This window comes from Phodopus roborovskii, unplaced genomic scaffold (genome assembly GCF_943737965.1).
Source record: "Phodopus roborovskii unplaced genomic scaffold, PHOROB, whole genome shotgun sequence".
In the NCBI taxonomy this organism is placed as follows: Eukaryota; Metazoa; Chordata; class Mammalia; order Rodentia; family Cricetidae; genus Phodopus; species Phodopus roborovskii.
In genome coordinates, this window is record NW_026126563.1 from 11,643,986 (window position 1) to 11,664,788 (window position 20,803).

General features: G+C 47.2%; 1 protein-coding gene across 2 annotated transcripts in view; it reads right to left on the minus strand.

Moving 5' to 3' along the window:
* Positions 1-16,670: 16,670 nt before the first annotated feature.
* Cables1 (Cdk5 and Abl enzyme substrate 1) overlaps positions 16,671-20,803 on the minus strand; it is a 99,104-nt gene continuing 94,971 nt past the window's right edge. For both annotated transcript variants that reach the window (XM_051201997.1, XM_051201996.1), the window contains one exon: positions 16,671-17,832. In XM_051201997.1, the coding sequence (XP_051057954.1) occupies positions 17,692-17,832 (141 nt within the window). In that variant the 3' untranslated portion in view covers positions 16,671-17,691. The remainder of the gene's footprint in view (positions 17,833-20,803) is intronic.

A 20,803-nucleotide genomic window follows, 5' to 3' on the forward strand; every position in this document is an offset into this window, starting at 1 on the left:
TTTAGGGACAGATTTGGCATACTCAAATTGTGTTTAAGCAGATTGTGTTTAAGATAAAGACGTCATCATTTTAGATTTTCTTTTTTTTATATATATAATTTTTTTATTTAATTTTATATAACAAAGTCCAATTAAATGAAAACAAACATTTATACACAATATTTGGGAATTTGGGTGTTGTTCTTTCCAAACTACTTCCTGCTGGTAAGGGGCGCTGTCTTGGGGGATTCGAAGAAGATTCAGATATCCTGGCTGTAGTCTGTAGGGATGTTTTGTCCAGCTGTTTGGAATGTAGGATCAGCTTGTACTCTGTTTCAGGCGGTCTGGTGTGATCAAACCACATTAGTCTGGAAGGAATCCACATCTTTTCATTTTCTGTGGAAACAAAAATAGAAATCCTTTTCCCCAGTAACTTGTTCTTCAACTTAAATTTTGGAGTCAAAGCGGTTTTTTTTTTTTTTTTTTTTTTTTAATTTATTATTTTACATGTCGATCCCAGTTCCCTCTCCCTCCCTCCTCAAATAGGTTTTATTTATTCTTTCACAGTTACATCCATATGTACAGTGGATCTTGATCGTATCTACCCTCAACTCGCTCCCTCCATCCCTTTGGAGTCCTTCCCTGCCTCATGCTGCTCACACTTGCCCTGTCTTGTAGCTTACTGTGCTCAGTTGGCACCACCTGCTGCAGTCACTAATCTTGTCTCGGTTGAGCTGATCTTGTTCAGGTGTCTGTGCCTGCAGTCAGTTCAAGTAATATTCCACAGCTCTCCTCTCTGTCCGTGTGTCTGCATGTCCTTTCCACCCTTCTCCATCATGTCCCCTGAGCTGTGCAGGTAATGTTAGAATTTTTTATTACATTTTTTTTTGTTTCTTCGACTGCATTTTCTCCTCCCTCCTCTCTTCTTCCCACCCACCTCTCCCCCACTCTCTCCTACCCCTCTGTCTCTATTCAGAAAGGGACAGGCCTCCCCTGGGAGTCAACAAAGAATGGCATGTCAAGTTGAGGCAGGACCAAGCTCTTCCCTTCTATCAAGGCTGGGTGAGGCAACCCAAAATGGGGAATAGGTTCCCAAAAGCGAGCTCAAGCATCAGGGACAGGTCCTGCTATGGACCGCACAAACAGACCAAGCTACACAACTGTCACCCATGTGCAGAGGGCCTATGCTGGTCCCACGCAAGCTCCCTAGCTGTTGGTCCAAAATCCGTGAATGCCCACTAGCTCAGGTCACCTAGCTGTCTCTGTGGGTTTCCCTGTAATGATCTTGACCCCCTCCCCTAGCTCATACAGTCCCTGCTCCCTCTCTTCAACAAGACTCCCAGATCTCAGTACAGTGCTTGGCTGTGGATCTCTGCATCTGCTTCCATCAGTTACTGGATGAAGGCTCTCTGATGAAAATTAGGGTAGTCACCATCTGATTACAGTAGATGTCCAGTTCAGGCACCCTCTCCACTTTTGCTAGGAGTCTTAGCTGGGGTCATCTTTGTGGATTCCTGGAAGTTTCCCTGAGTGTTTCTACTGAGTGGTATATGTAACACATGGGGAAATGTTAAATAAGTGTGCGATATTTATCTAATTCTCAATGAATAGGGAAAACAAAATCAGAAGGATATTTTATGCAATGCATAGGGTGGTATTTACTGATGTGCAGTAGACATGAAGACTAAAGAGAGGACGGTCATGCTCTGAAGGCAGGCTTTGAACCGGCTTGACACTGGACCTGATGCTGGTGGGACGTTGGCCATGCGATGGGACAGGAGAGGATTTGGCCTCTCTCACCCAGGGTACACAGGACTAGAGGGTCTGGTTGATAGATACAGGATTAAAAATGGGATCCAGGCCACACAGCTCACCCCATGCTTACTCTCTCTGTCCTGCCACAGAGTGACACTAACAGAGGGGAGGAAGATGCATGCTGCGAAACGGTCGGAAGAGGAGCTCAGACCTTTGTGTGTGTGTGTCATATAAGTATGTGTTATCTGTGTGTGTGTGTGTGTGTGTGTGTGTCCACATGCATGTGAATACTCCAGCATTCATGTGGTGGTCTGAGGACAGTTTCGGGAGTTGGCTCTCCTTTCTACAGTGAGACCCATGGCTTGAAGTCAGGTCTTTAGGCTTAGGAGCAAGCACTTTTGCCCATTGCACCATCTCGCTAGCACCAAATTTTGTGTCCTGTCCTGAGGCATTTAAGTGACTTTCCCCAGGATTTTATAGGCATGAGGAGATCATACTGTAATTCAAACCCAGGCCTCAGTGTGTGCAAAGCCCCCCAAACTTATAGAACTAACATGGGCACTGGCAAAGCCTTGTCAGCAGTATAGGTCAGTGTGCAAGGTTAAAGCCCACAAGGGAGAGAGACACAGGACACTGGCCTAGACGTTTATCTTTCCATCTGCGGTACTAGCCTGAGTTCTTGACAGGATTTTTATTTCTAATACACACACCTTCATATTTTGTATGGAATTTCAAAATGAACCAAAGAAACCCAGGTGTTGAATTGAGGGAGAGAAGTCAGAGCGAGACAGCTCTCTGGCAGGAGGAAATGCTAAGGCAGACTAGTAACGAGGTGGTTTTCTGGAAGGGACTCTGTCTCCAGGCTGCGTCACATCTGTGGAGCTGAGGTTATGCCCTGGACCACATGGAAAGAGAGGCCATTTGGACCCAAACCAAGGAAGTAGCATACATGTCTGTTACAAATGGACCCTTGGCTTTGAGAATTCCTGGGCTTTTAGAACTCTTGCAGTTAGGGGTGGTTTTTCAGCCTCAAAGAATTCTCCAACCACAAAGTGAACAACCAGGAGTATGTCAAGATGTAACCCCAACTTCCAACTCTTACTCAGGTGGCTGGTCTATGGCCAAGTGCCATACCAGCTCATGAGTTCCAGATGGGAATGGCTGGCCTTTGCACCCTGGTGATTTACACTAATCAGAAGTCACAAAGGGTAGGGCTTGCAGGTCTTGGATTTTTTTGTAATGTTTTAGAGCTACTATATTTTCCTGTACAGTTATTGTTTTTGATTGCTTTCAAACTTTAAATTAGTCAGCAGCATCTAGAAATCAGGTGATTTTCCCTTACAAATGTAGATATCCATATTCCTTTGAAAATGGAAGCTGCTGTTTGTGTTGGGCCTATGCTCACTCATGGCAACAGCTGTCAGAGCGGACAGACACTGACCTGGAAAGTGTTCTCTGATGAGCATGGTCACAGCCATGCCTGAACTGGCTTGACTATTCTCTTAGGAGGGCAGCATCTTAGCTGGTTAGATTAGGCCATCTAAAGTAGGGTTTCTGGGTTGGCGAGATAAGCTCAGTAGATAAAGGTGCCTCTCTCCAAACCCAATGTTCTGAGATTGATCCAACTGCCACAAGTTGTCCCTGATACTCACATGTGTGCCATAGTATGCATGTGCTCATACTCCACACATATAAAAAAAATGGATACATAAATACAATATAAAAATAAAGTCAGGCTTTTCACTCTTGGCACTATTGGTATTTGGGGTCAGGTTCCTTGTTGTGGGGTACCATCCTGTGCCTTGTTGGATGCCAAGTAGCAAACCTGGCTGGATGCTGGTAGTACCCTCTCATTTGTAATAGGAAATGCCTTTAAGGCACTGGGTAGTGTTTTCCTGGAGTCAGAATCACCAGTCTCAAGGTTTCTGCAAATGAACAGAGAGAATGCTATCTGACTTTTCAACGAGATCCTAAGGAATTTGCTCATCTCTTGATTAGGGATCTGAATTGGCTTGCATCCTTGCCAGCATCGCCCAGGCACCCTGAGTATGGCTTTGAAAGTGGCTCTGCATGACAGTCGGATGTTCAGGCTTTTCCCTACCATCTGCCCCAGATGTGTGCAGTGCTCACTGGAATCATTCAAGTGTTAAGCTGTGGGGAATGGCCACTGTGCATCTGCTTCATTCTGAGGAGTCCATGACAACTCTCCGCCCATCATTCACCTGGCCTGCCTTCCATCCATCCATCACAGGCTGCCAACCATGACAGTCACCCAGACCTTATCCCAGTACAGACCTCATGAACACCAAGGATCTTTAGACAATGACTGTAAAGAGCTGGATGTGACATTATGTACAAAATTCCAACACTCGGGAGGCTGAGGCAGGAGTCAGCTTAAGGAGACCAGCCTGGGATACTGAGACCCAAAATAAGGAGAAAGACTTTCAGCCAGGCTTTTAATCACAGCACTCCAGAGGCAGCAGCAGGCAAGCCTCTGTGAGTTCCAGGCCAACCTGGTCTACAAAGTGAGTTCCAGGACAGCCAGGGATATACAGAGAAACCCTGTTTAAAAAGAAAGAAAAAAAGATTTTCAGTTATCTTTGAGTCAAGATATCCTCTCCCTCTGATTTTAGGGCCCCTTCCTGAAGAGTACTCAAGTCTTGGTAAACAGAAAATAAATTTAGGAGCCAGGGGAGAATGTCCTAGTATCCTCTAAATAAATCCCTTTAGGACTACAGCAAATGAAACATACCAGTTTCCTGTTTGAACTGAATGTTGGCATCTCATTTTAAAAGGTATTATTTAGGACTAGAGATGTAGTTCAGTTGGTAGAGTGCCTGTCTAAGCTTACACAAAACCTTGGGTTCCATCCCCAGTACCACATTCAACTGGGTGTAGGGTATTCTTGCCACATAGTGAGTTTAAATTCGGGCTCCATCAAATGCTATATAAAAAAAACAAAAACAAAACAAAACAAAAAACCCCAACAAAAACAAAAGATAAAGTGGTTGTTCATTATCTTTCATGTGTATCATTCTTTATCAGATTGTGAACTTCATTCTGCAAGGAAATGAGATGTTAGCAACATATATTTTAGTAGGGTAGAAGGGAGTAAAAACCAGGTGGTTGAAATATAGATGGGAGATGGAGAACACATTTAACAATTTGGTCATTCGTTGGATGTGTGTGTGTGTGCGTGTGTGTGTGTGTGTGTGTGTGTGTGTGTATACCATAGTGTGTGTGTGTGTGTGTGTGTGTACTGTAGTGTATGTGTGTGTATACCATAGTGTGTGTATACTATAGTGTGTGTGTGTGTGTGTGTGTGTATACCATAGTGTGTGTATACTATAGTGTGTGTGTGTGTGTGTGTACTATAGTGTATGTGTGTGTATACCATAGTGTGTGTATACTATAGTGTGTGTGTGTGCTGGGTCTTCATCTGAGGAAAAATATCATTAGTCTGTTGAGTTCGGTAGGAGTTAGCCAGGCAGCCACAATAACAGATTTATTCAAGGTGAGACAAGGCCTTAGATACCTTCAGGAGAAGGGCTGGAGAGGCCCTGAAATAACCTCTGTGGAGACACTTGGATGCTCTGCAGCCTCGGCTTATGCCTCCACCCAGGGAAGTGTGTTCGTTTCAGGAATGTCGAGGGTTACAAGGTTGCAAACAGTTCACACAAGCTTTGATTTAAATAGTTCTAATGCTGTTAAGATTACAGGATTTCGTGTGAGCTGCTCCTGCTGGTTAGAAAACAACATCAAAGTCCGCCTCTTGGCTCTCTTCACAGTAAAGGAAACAACTTTATTTTCATCTCGCCATCCACTAAGCTCTTTGGACGCTTCACAAAGTCCCTCCACCAGAGGGATGGATGCGAGGTTTATTAGACGCGGGCATTGTTCCCGGGCTGTGAGAGGACAGCTGGAGGAGGGCCAGCACTGCCCTGGTCCCTTCCCGGTGATTAAAGAGGATTAGTGGGAAGTGTTTCAAGTGTAACTGTCCCACAACAGAGCTCTGTGCAGCCTTCCTCTCTGGTTGCTGCGTCTGTGTGCTTGCCCAGAGACATGAGGTAGCTTGTGTGTTCTTGAATACTTCAGATGCTACTTCAGATGAAGAGACAGGGCTTTCGAGGAGAGCTCATGGGGGCAAAGAGAACAAACAGGTGACAGAGTCCCTTCAGCTCCTAGGGTCCCAAACTAGGCAAGAGCCAAGCAAGCTCCCCGTCTCCACACAGAGGCTCTTCCTGGGCCACCCTGATCGAAAGCAGTCCTATGGCAGTGATTGATCGCAAAAGTAAGACACCAATCCCAGCTGCATTCCTGTGAATTGAAGTGATTGATTTTTTTTTCTCACTATTTTTGAAGGTGTCTGCAGGAAAGAGGGACATATAATCCCACTTGGAATGACTTCCTCATCTGCTCCATCTCTACATCTGCCTCATAGAGGGATGCTCATAGCTCTGTGCCTGACTCCTTGGCCGATACATCTATGCATTAACCCAGAGCAAGAGGAATTTTCCCAGGCCCTAATGTGGTAAAGGAGTAGGCTTGGGTTTTCTCTTGCCTGCAGAGCAGACTCATTGTGAGGTACAGCTTCTGGGGCAGTGCGAGAAGGTGGTTAGTCCCTGGAGCTGCCTCCATGTCCCCCTCAAGGAAGTGGTTCATAGACATTGAGTTCAGTGACATAGCCACTCACCTGTGCAACACGACATGTTCCTCATCAGGTAAATTCAGCAAAGGATAGGTGGTCAGCATACCGCCACTGAAGCAGCGATTGCTGTCCCAGGAGCTCATCTGGTTAGAGACTAGCCATGCATTGTTAGTCCACGATAGGCCAAGCACAAAGGTGGGTGTTATCTCACCACTGTTAGGTGTGGTCAGCTCCCATGGACCAGGTATGGAAATGAAAGCTGGATAAATCTGAAGTCATGTCTCTGTGATTTTAAGTTTATTACTTCTACATTCTCGTAATAGTTCATTCTTGTACTAAAAATGCAAAATTCCCTGTGTGTCAGCATCACCCATACAGGTTTTTGCTGTGAAGGCAATGTGTGTGTTTCATATATTCAGGGTCTCCTATCGCGGCCCAGGCTGGCCCTAAAGGCAAGCCTATCTATCTTCTCTCAGACTCCTAAATGCAAATGCCTTGAGCTCCGGCTTCCACCACTTGCAGGGCCTCTTGGCTAACTGCAGTGAGGCCCACAGTCCCTTCTAGACCTGGGCTGTTCTATTCCTGCTGGCCACACATAGCAATGGGAGAGTCAGTCACTGTTGGCCAGACTCTTATTTGCTCTAAATAAGGGGACATACTGATTTAGTCTTTTTAAAAATGACTTCACATAAACACATTTAATATAAAACTATAAAATAAGTCTGGGCATGAAGTACACATGTATAATTTAAGCATTTAGGAGGCAGAGGCAGGTAGATCTCTGTGAGTTCAAGGTCAGCCTGGTCCACATAGCTCCTTGCCAACCAGGACTACACAGTAAGACCCTGTGCTCAGAAAAAAAAAAAAAAAAAAAAAATAGAGAAGTAACTCAAAAGTGAATCTGAAACACATACTCTCAGTATAAATACATTTTTACCTTTTTAAATGTAGCCAACTGAAAACTCAGTTTGCAGACATGGGGTATCTTGGTCAGCTGAGTTCAGAGGTGTGGTTGGTTGGCTGCAGTTGCTGGGGTGACCAGTCTGCCAGTCCTGCCGAGGGCAACTGTGTGTTGATGCTTATTGTATCCAACAGGCTGCACACTGAGTCTCCAGGCCCCAGGCAGTTTGTGTTCTGGAAACATTCTCTCCATTTCCAAGAAGATAAGAGAAAGCTATCACTTTTCTCGGGCTGCTGCTGTGGTAGTTAGCTTTCTTGTTGCTGACACAGCATGCCTGGCATATCAGCTTAGAAAAGAAGGAAGGTTCACTAGGCTCACAGCTTCCATCCATCACAGCAGGAAGATAAAGGCAGTCCGTGGCATGGCAGCCAGAGGGAAGGGAGGGAGAGAGTGACTTCTGAGCCAGCTGCCCATTTCCTTCTCTGTGGGCCCCAAGCCCGGGAGATATTGCTGCTCACGCTCAGGGTGAGGAGCTCCGCTGCAGAGAAGCAGAGCTGGATGGAAGCACTGACTCCCCAAGACATGAGGACTCTGAAAGCCAAGCTCCTCCCATTGCCAAGGGCAGGTTGGGCCAGTTCTTCCAGTGCCTTCCTCAGCTTTTGCTTCTTGCTCCTGGAGGGGCTGGAGCACCCAGAGGTACTGTTTCCAGGACAACAAGCCTCCATTTGCTCATTGTCTGGGGGCTGTCGTGGTAAACAGCTGAGAGGGAAGCAATGGTCTAAGGAGCCTGGGAGATGGTCTCAACAGAGGATAGCTCTCTCTTTTCTAGACCTGTGGGCCTGTAAACGGGAATGCTGTCCAGATCTGCTGTGAATGACGGAAGCTCAGGTGGACGGCTACTAATGCTCAGAACAGGATTTCGAGACTAGGTTGCTTTGGACAAAGTACTGAAAAATATTAGATGGGAGACAGGTTCAAGTGGCCGAGTCTCCCAGGATGGCTTTATGGCCCGTGGATTCTTGTTCTAGATAAAGCAGACACAGGTGTGAGGGCTCTTGGACTTTCTCTACTCAGTGTCCTGGCTTCAAGTTCTGTTGTATCTTACTGCCAAGGGTGTCCCCACCTAGTGCCCAACGTCATTTCTGTCCCTTCTCTTGGTTCTGGCATGACCAACAGGATGTGGTAGGAGTGGTGTTAAGTGGCTTCCAAAACCAGATCACAACCAACTTTGCAGTGTCTGTCTTGATCTTCTGGAAAAGTCTATGGGAATGGAAGCCACCATGCTGGAGAGACCAGCGCCCTGGGTGCCAGTGACTAGACCTCTGAGCCCTTTCTCACCATCTATCTATCTGACCTTCATGCTCCAGGCAGACCCACAGGCAGGCCAGCCAAAAGCCAGGAGTGTCTCCTGCCACCGCTACCTGGACAGAAGGGCCACCCAGCTGAGCAGGGACAGGCAATTTCTGAGCACAAACCCCCGAGGTATGATAGAATGATCTTAGGCCACTCAGTTTTGTGACGGTCTGTTACAGAGCAACAGAAAACAGAACTGCATGATGGCCTTTGCCTATGACCCCAGCTGTGCGAAAGGCTCACAGGGGACTGGTTGAGCCACAGATGGGGACACCGCAGGGTCTAATCTAAAACAAAAGGACACACGGGGACGCAGGGAAAGGGGAGGAGAGGACAAGGAAAGTAGAGAAAACAGGGGACACAGGGAAGAAAAATCAACTGGAGCAGAAGCCCCAGCCTTGCCCAGAAGATGTGGGATAATAAATGGGTTGCTCCCTGCAGACACGGTTCCACTCCTCTCTAGAGGTTCAGCCTCGCCAGCTCTGCTCTGAGCACAGAGACAGGACCAGTCTCTGACCCCATGACTTCCAGGCCCATGCCCAGAGGAGAACCCCACAAGCGGCTGAGGACTGTGTTAGCATTCAGGCACTATGCTGGCCCGGCCCGCCACCTGGCAAGATGCTTTTGCCAGCAGTCAGGCAATTACCTAGCCAGTCTTGGACTCTTATAGCTGCGCAAAAACTTAGTCAGTCTGGGGGACCCTAAGGCCCTATGTCACTACATCACCCGCTGTGTGGCTGTGGTAAGACTCTGTATGTATGCACAAAGGGCCGCTTTTAAAGTAAGCTCCACCTGCCTCTGACTCTCTCCTCAATACTTCCCTTTCGATGCCCTCTTTACCCCAGCCTCCTTCCATAAACTTCCATGAGGGTTTGTTGTATTTCATGATTTGTTCTTACCTCAGCTAAACTACAACATTGACACTGTGAGATTCAGCAGACCCTCCAGGTGCCCTAAGGCGTGGGGACCCTGAATGACAGGCTCCCTTCCAACTATTTGTCTACTGGGCCCCTTTGAACAACATCAGCCGCAATTGGTGAGTTTCCCTTTTCCTGGTCAGCGTAAATGCTTCCCTGGACCCATGGGAGTGACCATTGATAGTCCGCTGCCCCTCTGGTGTACTTGGAAATGGGGGGGGGTACCCCAGCTACCGTCTTCAAGGCTACAACTGGCCCCTTTCACCAACAATCACCTCCTGCCAAGAGTCAGGCCTCATTTCTCGTCTCTTGGACCAAGCATCCCTTGGGCTTAGTCCTGTGTGCATTCTTGTCTCTTGGGCTCATGTCTTTTGGGCTTAGTTTCCTGGCCCTCCATCTGTAAAGGAAGATGAGTCCACGAGAGCCCAAAATAAAGGGATATCAGATATTTATTAGGAAGTCAAACATGAATGACAGTCTTCTGCCCAGGGGCGCTGGAAGCTGCAATCCAATCTCCAACCGGGGGAGGGAGAGAGAGAGAGAGAGAGAGAGAGAGAGAGAGAGAGAGAGAGAGAGAGAGAGAATGAACATGCTCATTTTCCCTCTTACTAGTCTACACATATCACCTTAATGGGCCAATACCCCAAAGGCTATTGGCTGAATGAGTTCCAACCATTCCCCTTTTTGTCTAAATAAGAAGGTTCTAAACCTAATACAAAACTATATAGAACAAGAACAAATATCAAGTATTGTCCAGGAGAAAAAAGGTTTAAAAAAATACACAAAATTAGAACTACAACTAACAAGAACAGCAACAAAAAAGAAACAGGCACTAAATGTCCAGGATATAGGTAATTGGAAAATAATAGAGATTATTCCAACAGCTGTCCTATCCTGACGTCTAAAATGTCCTAGCTAAGATGTGAGAGGATAGTTGTGACTATGTAGTCTTCACCCCATCAAAGACCTGAGAAGGGTAACAATATTATCTGAGTAAGCAGGAAGTGCAAACAACAACTTCCAAAAGATGTAAGAAATGACAGAAACAGCTGGTTTCCTGGACAGTCAGCCAGAGTCTCTCTGCAGCATTGGGGCAACCAACTTTGGTTCTAAGCCTAGACTACGTCACAGACCATTTTCAGAAGCAGGAAAATTCAAAAGCCTGTCCTACTCTGTCTTGGAAAGATTCAGCAGTTGCTTTTCCTTGTATCCTGTCTGTCCAGATTGGATTGTGTGCCTACTGTCAGCAGTCGAGGCAAGGACAGTTCTTCATCCAATAGACCAGTTTGCCAAGAAGAAAATAAGCTCCATATGGAGTGTCTCTGGTGCCCAACATTCTCTCAGGAAAATAGCTTAGAGCTGCCAGAAGCAGTTGTGTCTCATGTCAACAGAGTTCTAAATTATTAAAATATTTAAATGCCATATTCTTTAGGTCTTTCAAGCATTTGAAGATCAAATATCTATGTTGAATACATCTCTGCACATCTAGAAAACCTAACTAACATAACTAGTAGGGCAAAGCATGGATGACTATTACCTGAAATTCTCAATAGCCTATATAGCTTATAGATAAAAGCTTCACATAAAAATAACCAATATCTGGGGTCTTTCATGGAGTCTGGAAACACAGTTTTCCTTAGTTATATTAAAAAATAAGTCATATATAAAACTTTAGACTCACAAAGAGAGGATAGATGATAGAGTATTTACTTTAAATTTTGTCAAATGTAAATGAGCTAAATATTGTAACTATAATTATTTCTTGATAACTGTTTTGTTATATATAATTTTGCTATGTTAAAATTAAAACCTTCCTTTTAAATTAGACAGAAAAAAAGGAGATAATGTAGGATGTTCTTCTGTATGCTGTGACTATGCGTTTCTCTTATTTGTAGTGAGATATTTATTCACTCTGTCCGCACCTGTGACACTGACCATGCCCATTGAGGGTAGGGATAGGGGCGGACATGACCTGGGGGAACTGGATCTGGGGAAGAGGCCCTGGTGTGCTCTCTTGCTTGCTGGATGGGGATAGAGAGCATCCGGAGGCATCCTTGGGACCAGGAACCTGCTGGTGTTCATTTGTCTCTGTTGTACGTTATTTCTCCTTGAATAAACATCTATTCAGCCTATCTGTTTTTCTTGATCCTTATTAATCCACAATATCTGGTGTCAGAAGTGGGATACGAATCCACGCCTACATACAGGACAGAGAGACAGCTTTATGTATCTCTACAGTTTGTCTAGGGCAATACCATTAGAGGTAGCAGACACAGGTTCTAGGTGAATACTCATAGAATCATTAGCTTATGAGAATGCAATTCCACAATGCAAACAGTGCTTTGCTCTTAGAAATCAGATCAGCACCCTTGGATGAATGGGTCCTATATATAGCCAACATTGAGTATAACGACTATGACACTGAAGCTTGGGTAGAAGTAGCCATCTCCAAAGGTTTAAAAAGATATCAAAATATCAGATGTTTTAATTGTGACAGGATAGGAAATATAAGAAGAAATTGTAGGCAGAGTATTCCTAGGAGTAGTACTCCTAGGAATGGACTGAACAGAAGGCCTCAGCCTTCTGGATTATGTAGAAGGTATGGCAAAGGCCGACACTGTACCAATGAATATAGCTCAACCAGAGACAATCAAGGAAACCCTTTACAATCAGGGAACTCTTTGGGGGCCTCTCGAAGGTTCTCATGTCAAAGGTGATCTCTGGTCATTCCCAGTCACAGCAGAGGACAATCTTCCCCAGGATGATTAGAAAATCCAATGCCTATTGTAAAAAATCATACCACTCTGGATGACAAACTAGCTACGGAAGGTGAATCAAACATGAAAGAAGGAAACAAACAAACAAACAAACAAACAAAAAGTGACAAACCAGCTGCTTAGGAAAATCAGTGTGAAGAGTGGCATCGCATAGACCAGCAGGCAGAGGCATGCCCTGAGGTGGGACAGGAGGAGGTCTGCTCCTTCTGAGTGTAGAAGTTCAGGGGATGGAGGGAAGCTGCCAAGCAACCTAGACAGAGAGAGCCACCAGGGTGTAGATCGTGGCCATCTACAATTTGAACTTGAATCTGAAAAGTACCTTGACTCGGTCGCATGTAGTAATACTCATTCTGAAGTCCATCCACAGCTTGGGGTTGTGTCCTGAGACCACGGGTATACTAGACAGCAGAGTGGAAAAGCGGCAAGGCCCCTGAGGGGCTAATGGCCTAAAGACCTCAGGTGGCTTCACCGGTGGCACCGGTGACTGTCCAGCAGATCTGAATTGTGTCTCCCACCTTGACACAGCAAGGTAGCTGACCTGCAGGTGGAATCTTTCATCCCAAGTCCTCTTTCCACCCTATAACCCGCCCCACCATGACACACACACACACACAGACACACAGACACACACACACACACACACACACACACACCCCATGAGCGCATAGTCCCTACAGTGACGGAAGGACAGAAAGACTGGCCCTGCACGTGTTCTATAAAAGGACGATTCTGTCCCTGGTGATGTCTAGCTATTTCTTTTAATCCTAGTGGCCTCCACCAGTCTTGAGTTAACTGCCAGCCTCCATCTCCCATTGGTGGGCTGGGTCAGGCCCCCATCTCTCATTGGTGGGCTAGGTCAGGTCCCCATCTCCCATTGGTGGGCTGGGTCAGGTCCCCATCTCCCATTGGTGGGCTGGGTCAGGTCCCCATCTCTCATTGGTGGGCTGGGTCAGGCCCCCATCTCCCATTGGTGGGCTGGGTCAGGTCCCCATCTCTCATTGGTGGGCTGGCTCAGGTCTTATCAGTAACAAGGGCTGTCAGTGCCTCTTCCCAGTCCATCCCAGGCTCTCCAGGGTGAGCAAGGACAGGCTGGCTGCGTTCTTCACCTGGCTTTGACCCAGACATCCTATGAGGGTGGCACTTCAGTCACTCTGTCAGGCTCTTGTCTGTCTTATACATGGTGTCAATAAATGTAAAAGCCCTTGGTTCAAAGTGGCTTTTGGTATAGCATTATGCAAAGGTTTCAGGTTTAGGGCTCAAGGGGAAACTGAGGCACATTGTCTTCTTGGATAGGAGGAGGTTTATTAGAAGGGTTACTGGCACCATGGCCATACAGACTTACAGACAGACAGCATGCTGGGGGTTCTCATGAGTGTGCAGGTCCACAGGGCAGAATAGGGGCTCTCTTCTTCCAGGTCTCAGAGGCAGGGGGAGGTTTTACATATTCAGGTTGTCTGATTCCTTGGCTGGGCAGAGGGGAAATCGATAAGCCAAAGGCCAACTCTAACCTCTGCAGTGGGAGAGGAAGAGAAGCCACAGGCAACTTTGCTGGCAGGGATCAGGGGATAACCAACTTCCCTGTCACCAAGGAGGAAGCCTCGTCCACAGAGTGCTGAGTGTCCCTTGTCTGTCATGTAGGCTCTGACTCTCATCCGTGACTCTGCCATGCAGTTGTTCCTGTCTGTCCGTCCATGGTGCTACTAACATACCTTTTAATCCCCAGTAATGGCTCAGTGTCCCCCTGAACCACCCACCCCATCCAACACTTGACTCAGCCATTCACGCAGCTGACTTTGTCCTTGGCAGCTCCTTCAGCTCTGCCTTGTGTTTGCACTGCTGGAAGCTAGCTGCCCTTTGTTGGAGCCTGTGTTCACCCACATTACGTGACTCCCTATCTGAACTGGTGTTTGCTTTCTCCTCCTGTCCTCGGCAGCCCCCACCTGGCAGCATTGTCCTTAACTACCCCAGGGTGGCCGCTGCAGACCACCTGCCCATGGGGTGCTCCCTGCCAACCCCGTTTTCAGAGACTTCTTTCCCCATTAGGGGCACGAACACCTCTCCCCTCTGCCCATTTGCCTCTTGCAAAGGGGCTGGAATCCTGGCTTCTCCTGAGTTATCAGAGGCAGCCAGGGCCTAGAGGACAAAGAAAGGGCTTGCAGTTGAGCACTGAACAGGAAATGTCGGGGGGGGGGGGAGAGAGAGAGAGAGAGAGAGAGAGAGAGAGGGAAATAAGGAATGGGAGCTGTTTTATTTGCTGTTGCAGGGAGGATGGGAACAGGAAGGCGTTACAAGGAGGGGAAGGAACCTCGATCCTGTGCTCCCAGTCACTGAAATGGGACATGTGACACATGTGTGTGACGTGTCTGCTACAAGCAGAGCCTACTGGTTGATGATAACGGACAAACTCTGGTTGGGGGAATTTCTGGTCAGAAGGAAAAGGCCTAGGAAAACAAACCCTATTTGCATTTGACACAGAATCCCTGACTTAGCAAAGAGGAAGTGGTTTCTACGCATGTCTGTCTGGGGTTTCGTGGGGTACACATGGGCATGGGAACTGACGTAGGTACCACTTTTCTGTCCCGTTCTGGAGCAAAGCTGCCCATGCCTTGCAGACAAAACTCGGGCCATCCCTGTCGTCCAAAGGAGCAGGTAATTGGGCAGTTTCCTAAGAGACTGCCCTAGAAAAACTTCAGGTCAGTGCTCAGAAAAAGAGGGGCTTGATTTCCCACCCCCCCAACTGGTGATAAAGGCAAAAGGGTAAAGCCACAGATACTTCTAGAACTGGCCTTTGTGTCTTTCTTCCAGCACAGGCTCAGGTTTCTGAGGCAAGCGTGTAGAGCCTGAGTGGTCTATGTTCGCAACTTTCCTCGTCTTCTGTTGCTCCTAGAAGACTGGAGCTGTGAACCTTAGCTAGGAGACCTCTTGTCACAATATCCTCACTCTCATGAAGGCACTCAAGACTCCCCAGTCCACACACTCATAATCATAGTGCTTAAATCAAAAGGGCCATGGCTAGTGACATCTGGAATCCATCTACAGTTGCTCAAGCATGGATCATCCCGAATTAAAGAATAAAAATTTGGTCTCAAGACCCAGGGAAGGGCTTGGTCTGCTAAATCCCAGCTTGGTACCTGAGAACTCTTGGGCCGTCCCTACCTACAGGAGCCTTGTCTATCAGAGCATTTCCTGCTTCTGAGTCAGGGGCTGAGAGCCTGGAAGCATAGCAACCAGGGCCATGGTGACAGACACCACCAGAAAAGGATGGCTATGAACAATTTGAAGGTCAGGGAATGGAGAGTTTGGAGGCTTTGTGCTTCGAAGTTTGCTTTGTAATGTGTGTCCCTTAAATATTAGTTGGTTGAACTTTTAAGGAACGTGTGCCATCATATCCCACCCAACTGATGCTTGGGTAAGGAAATTTGAAAGCAAAGTATTTAGGACCGAATTCCACTAAACTAAGGTTTAAAAAGTCTTCATGCTCTCACAGCAGCTGCAGCTCCTGCCCTGTAGGGGCCAGGAGGGGCAGCAGGTGCCTGTGGCAGCTAGTACACACCTGTACCTAGCTGCTGGGAGGCTGAGGCAGGAAGATGACTTGAGCCCAGGGCCCTGAGACCAGACTGGACAGCATAGTGAGACCTCGTCTACTAACAAGTTCCAGTTTCATAGGTAGGGTGGGTGGTACACGCCTACACTCACCCTGGGGAGGCTGAGGCAGAAGGGTTGCAAGTTGAAGGCCAGCCCGGGCTACAGAGGGAGAGCCTGCCTCAAAAACCAAACTCTCTCTATAGCATTGAGATTCTGAGCTCTTCTGAAAGAACCTGAAGACCTTCTCTCTCCAGGGATTCGGAGGGTCCCAGAGCTGGTGAGATCTAAGGTGGTATGGATGCAAGAAAACTGGATGTATGGGTGTGAACTGGGTGGTGGTGTGTGTCAACTTGACACACACCAGAGTCATCGGAGGAAGGAGCCTCAGCTGAGGAACTGTCTCCGGGAGACCCAGCTGTAAGGCGTTTTCTCAATTAGTGATCAATGAGGGGGTGGTGGTGGTGGGCAGCTATGGTGGGTGGAGCCATCCCTGGGCGGGTGGTCCTGGCTTCTATAAAGCAGGCTCAGAAAGCCATGTGGAGCAAACCAGTAAGCAGTACCCTCCATGGCCTCTGCATCAGCTTCTGCCTCCAGGTTCCTGCTCTGTGTGAGCCCGTCCTGACTTCCTTCAGTGATGAACAGCAAGGCTGAAGTGTAAGCCTAATAAACCCTTTCCTTTTTGGTCATGGTGTTTCATTGCAGCAATAGAAACCTTAACTACAACAAGGTGACTGAGACACGTTCACACACACACATTTATGTATATGTTAAAAGAACAAAACATTTTAATTCTTTTTCCATGGCCACAAGCTTTCTTCAGTAAAGTTATACCTGTATAACTACCAGGTGACAGCATGGTTAATGCTTCAGGACAGGTGGTCCTGGATTGACTCAGGACAAGTCACAATTGTGTACTAACAACCAACTTAACCACAGCTTGAAATGTAGTTTGTCCCAGCTGCAAAAGCCACATGACACCGATCATGCATCTCACCCCCAATACAGAATTACAGAACACACACACACACGTATGTATTTAGCACAGTAAACGCGCTCATTATGCACTCTAACATAGAGCACAGGAATACACGCTATGGAGTGTGGCCCTCGTGTCTCCACGGGCAAGAGCTGGAGGGTTAAACAGAAGCCCGTGGTAGGACGGCAGGGAATCTGGAGTGAGCCGCTCTGCACATGACTTATCCCACTGTTGAAAACGGTTGCCTCTGGCCAGTGAGTGGCAGGTACAGTCTCATAAACAGTGGTATGTCCTAAGAGCAGAGACGTCACTCTGGATCTGAGTCATTACCTAGAAATCAGAACGAGCCAGCTCCATAGAAGGCTTTGGGAGTCAAGTGTAACAGTGCCCCTCAGACACTTGCACACCCACACCCTGTGCCCAGGGAAAGTGCACTTCCGATGGCAGATATAAAAATAGATTGGCACGCTCTTGACACAGGGAGAGGGCGCTTTCAGCAGCTTCCCCCAATCCTGCACGGCACGCTTCCAGGCAGAGCGTCTCACACGTGCCTGGGAGGGAGGGAGAGCGGTCACGACTGAGGTCTGGTTGTGGGGACCTGGGAGGGTCCCCATCATCCCCAGCACAAGCCTTCTCTTGCTAAGCCTGAGCAACGTCTCCCAGCAAGTTCCAGGTTCGGCTTCTCCATGAAAATGAAGCATCAAGGAGACTCAGGTTGGTGGGCCCAGCCCCACTCTCCGGTAGTAAGGGAGGCTCCATGCACTCGGAGGAAGCAGTCCCTGGCCCTCCTGGGGCCTGTGCTAGGAGCTCTGGATCAGGCGTCTGTAGTGGGGCATGACTTCATGCTCTGGCAGATGAAGTGCAAATTCCAAGGCCACCAACACTGGAAATTCAAAGGCAATCAGCTCCCTCCTATTCAGTCGGAACTTCTCTTCCAGTTTCTGCAAAGACAATAGAACCATTTTAGTTTTGCATTTAACAACTTAGGCTTTTTTGTTTGTTTTTCACAAGTGCAACTTTTCTACCAGCAAGCTGATTGAGTGTTTATCATGGATGCATCTGCTCTCCCTTGCTGTAACAGAAAACCCGACACTGGGTGACTCTAAAAGAAGAGAGGTTCTAGAGGTCGGGCAGCTGCATCTGGGAAATGTGTTGTGCTCCATCTCAGGGAGAAAGGCAAAGGAGCAGGCTGGGTCCATGGCAAGCAGGAATAAGGATGGACAGCTGCACGCCACACTCCTCATACACTACTTTTGTAACTACTCTAGTTTCAGGACACATCAATGCTCAAAAGAAGGCACAAGTTCTCCTTAGTGTCCCCTCCCAACTCCCCTGCAATGGAAATCAAATTTCAGTGTGAGTTTCAGGGGTGAGAAAAATATGCAAAAATCCTGTCTGTCCCTTAGTCCTGGTGGTGCAGACAGCGAGCCTTTCCCGGCGGCCAGCGATCTGTCTGGAGATGCATGACAATTCCATTTAATACTCTAAAGACTCTTAAAGTTGATGTTGCATTTATGACTACTTACAGGTGATCACAACTCAAGAGGTCAAGATTGTTTATCTACAGTCATGCAGATAGGAAACTGCTGTCCTGAAGTGCAACCTAACTGGAATTCTTTTTGTTTGTTTGTTTTTTGAGACAGGGTTTCTCTGGCTATCTTTGAACTCACTCTGTAGACCAGGCTGGCCTTGAACTCACAGAGATCCACCTGCTTCTGCCTCCCCAGTGCTGGGATTAACGGCATGTGCCACCCCCATGGGGCTCTAACTGGGATTCTTCGCACCTGTTATAACTGAGTCAGGCTTAGCAGTCAGAGCACGCTGGTCAGCAAGCCTCACAGGCCATCTTTGTGTGGCCCAAGATGAGGACTTGAGATTCAGCCTATTCCTTTCACTTGTGAGGACCCACATCCCTGTGAGGCTGTCCCACATCTGGATAGCTGAGTGGCCAATGGCTCCTCACCTGCCCACTCAACAATGCAGGCTTCCAGGATTAGAAACAGAAGAGTGGAGAATGGAAAGTCCCCCTTTTTACTAGAGCACTCAGTCTCAGCTTCGGTTCAGCTTTTGGCCAACGAACTATCTCACTAACAGCGGCGGCTGACAGTCCTGAGGCAAGGCTGGGATGGGATCTCATGTTAGGGTGTGACTTCCAGATCATAACTGTTGGCCTGTGTTTACACCATCAGCTTCAATTCATACACATCTGATTAAATGTGTATGGTATAAATACACTTAGAACTGTATTAATGTTACTTTCCGAGGATGCATTAGTTATGTGCATATATGTATATTTTCCACTTTATTCCACTTTATCCCAAGTAGATCCTGAAACTACAGTATCACATCTTCTAGATTTGTAATAAAATAGTATATCTGTACTTACTTGCCCAATTTACAGGATAAACAACTAAAAGAGAGTAACTATTCTAGTTACACAAACATGTTTTCTCTGTTGCTTATTCTGGGCTTAGCAATGCAATGCCTGCATGATGAGATGAAGGAACTGTGATGTAGGCTGTTATAGTGGGTTAGTCAGGCATACACACTATGATGCTTGGGTAGTCAGTCTAGCAAACGCAGTGACTATGGGTGCTGGTGTACACAGGACTCAGGGACAATTCACATCTGACCTGGGACGGCAGCTTTCATCACAGTACTTTAGACTGAGGCACAACCTAAAATTTACAAATGGTCTATTTCAGGACTTTTCTACACAGCATTTGGGGCTGTGGTTGACTTGGGTAACTGAAACCAGGAAGGGCCAGTGGACAAGGGGGACAATGTATAAGCCCATTGATGCTCGGCTTGGATTTGGTACCCAATAATCACTTCCGTGTTCATGTATCTGCTGCACACAAGACCCTGTACCGTTTCTGAAAACTATGTAAACTATGACCTAAATAGTCTTTCTTAAAAACATATACCAAATACCTTCCATATTCTCTTCCTCACTAATGCTGCACAGGACATCATACCAACTGCCTGTTCTGTGCCTGTGACATGGTGGCCTGTTTGTTGCCCCCGCCTTTCCCAGGCACACCCTTCCCACTGCCCCAACAGTTTAGCCACTGCCCTGTGAACCTGATATGACATCCTGGCAGATCTGCCCTGTGGCTCAGGATTGCTTATCAGGGTCTGAGACTCCTGCCCATAACCCTGGTGATTCCAGCTCCTCTGAGGTCTCAGTCTGGAAGCCCTTTCTTGGAACCAGGTCTGCAAGGTCTCCAGAGTGAACCACAGAGGCTCAGAACTTCAGCAGTAAGCTGGACACAACCACTGTGGTTGGACAAAAGCTGGCTAACTTAACTGTGCGTGCCAGGCTTTGAGCATTTATAAACACTGACACTGATTCCTTCAATGCTCCAGTCGGCACCAGTGGACAACCTCGAGGATGCTTTTAAAAAGCAAGCTAATCCATCAAGAACCCCCTCTCACACCAGCTCATGCTAATGAGGCCACTGTCTACCTGCAGGCAGCCCAGCACTGACAGGCGTTCTTCAAACTGGCCATTGCTAAGTCTGCACACCTGCCCGGAGAGCACCCCTTTCTGGAAACAATAATGAAGGCTTTTGCTCACAAGTCCTTCCCTTTCCTTCCACCCCACGGGATTCTGCTTATATGCACCAAATGTGTGTCCCTCAGAAATTAAAGTTGTCGTTGGCCCCAGTGAAGTAAAGCCTGAGGATAATTAGGCTGAGATGAGTTGGGTGACCTCTATGACCTTGAAGGAGACAAGATTCAGACAAACAGGTACACGTAAGCCAGAAGGGACCTTGATCTAGTCAGCTTTTACAACGATGTGAAGTCAGTTTCTGTTGTTTAAGGCGCCCAGCCCATAGTGGGGCTACAGCAGCCCACAGGAAGGACCTTCCTTTTGGGGACTGCGAGCAATAACACATTTTTTTCAAT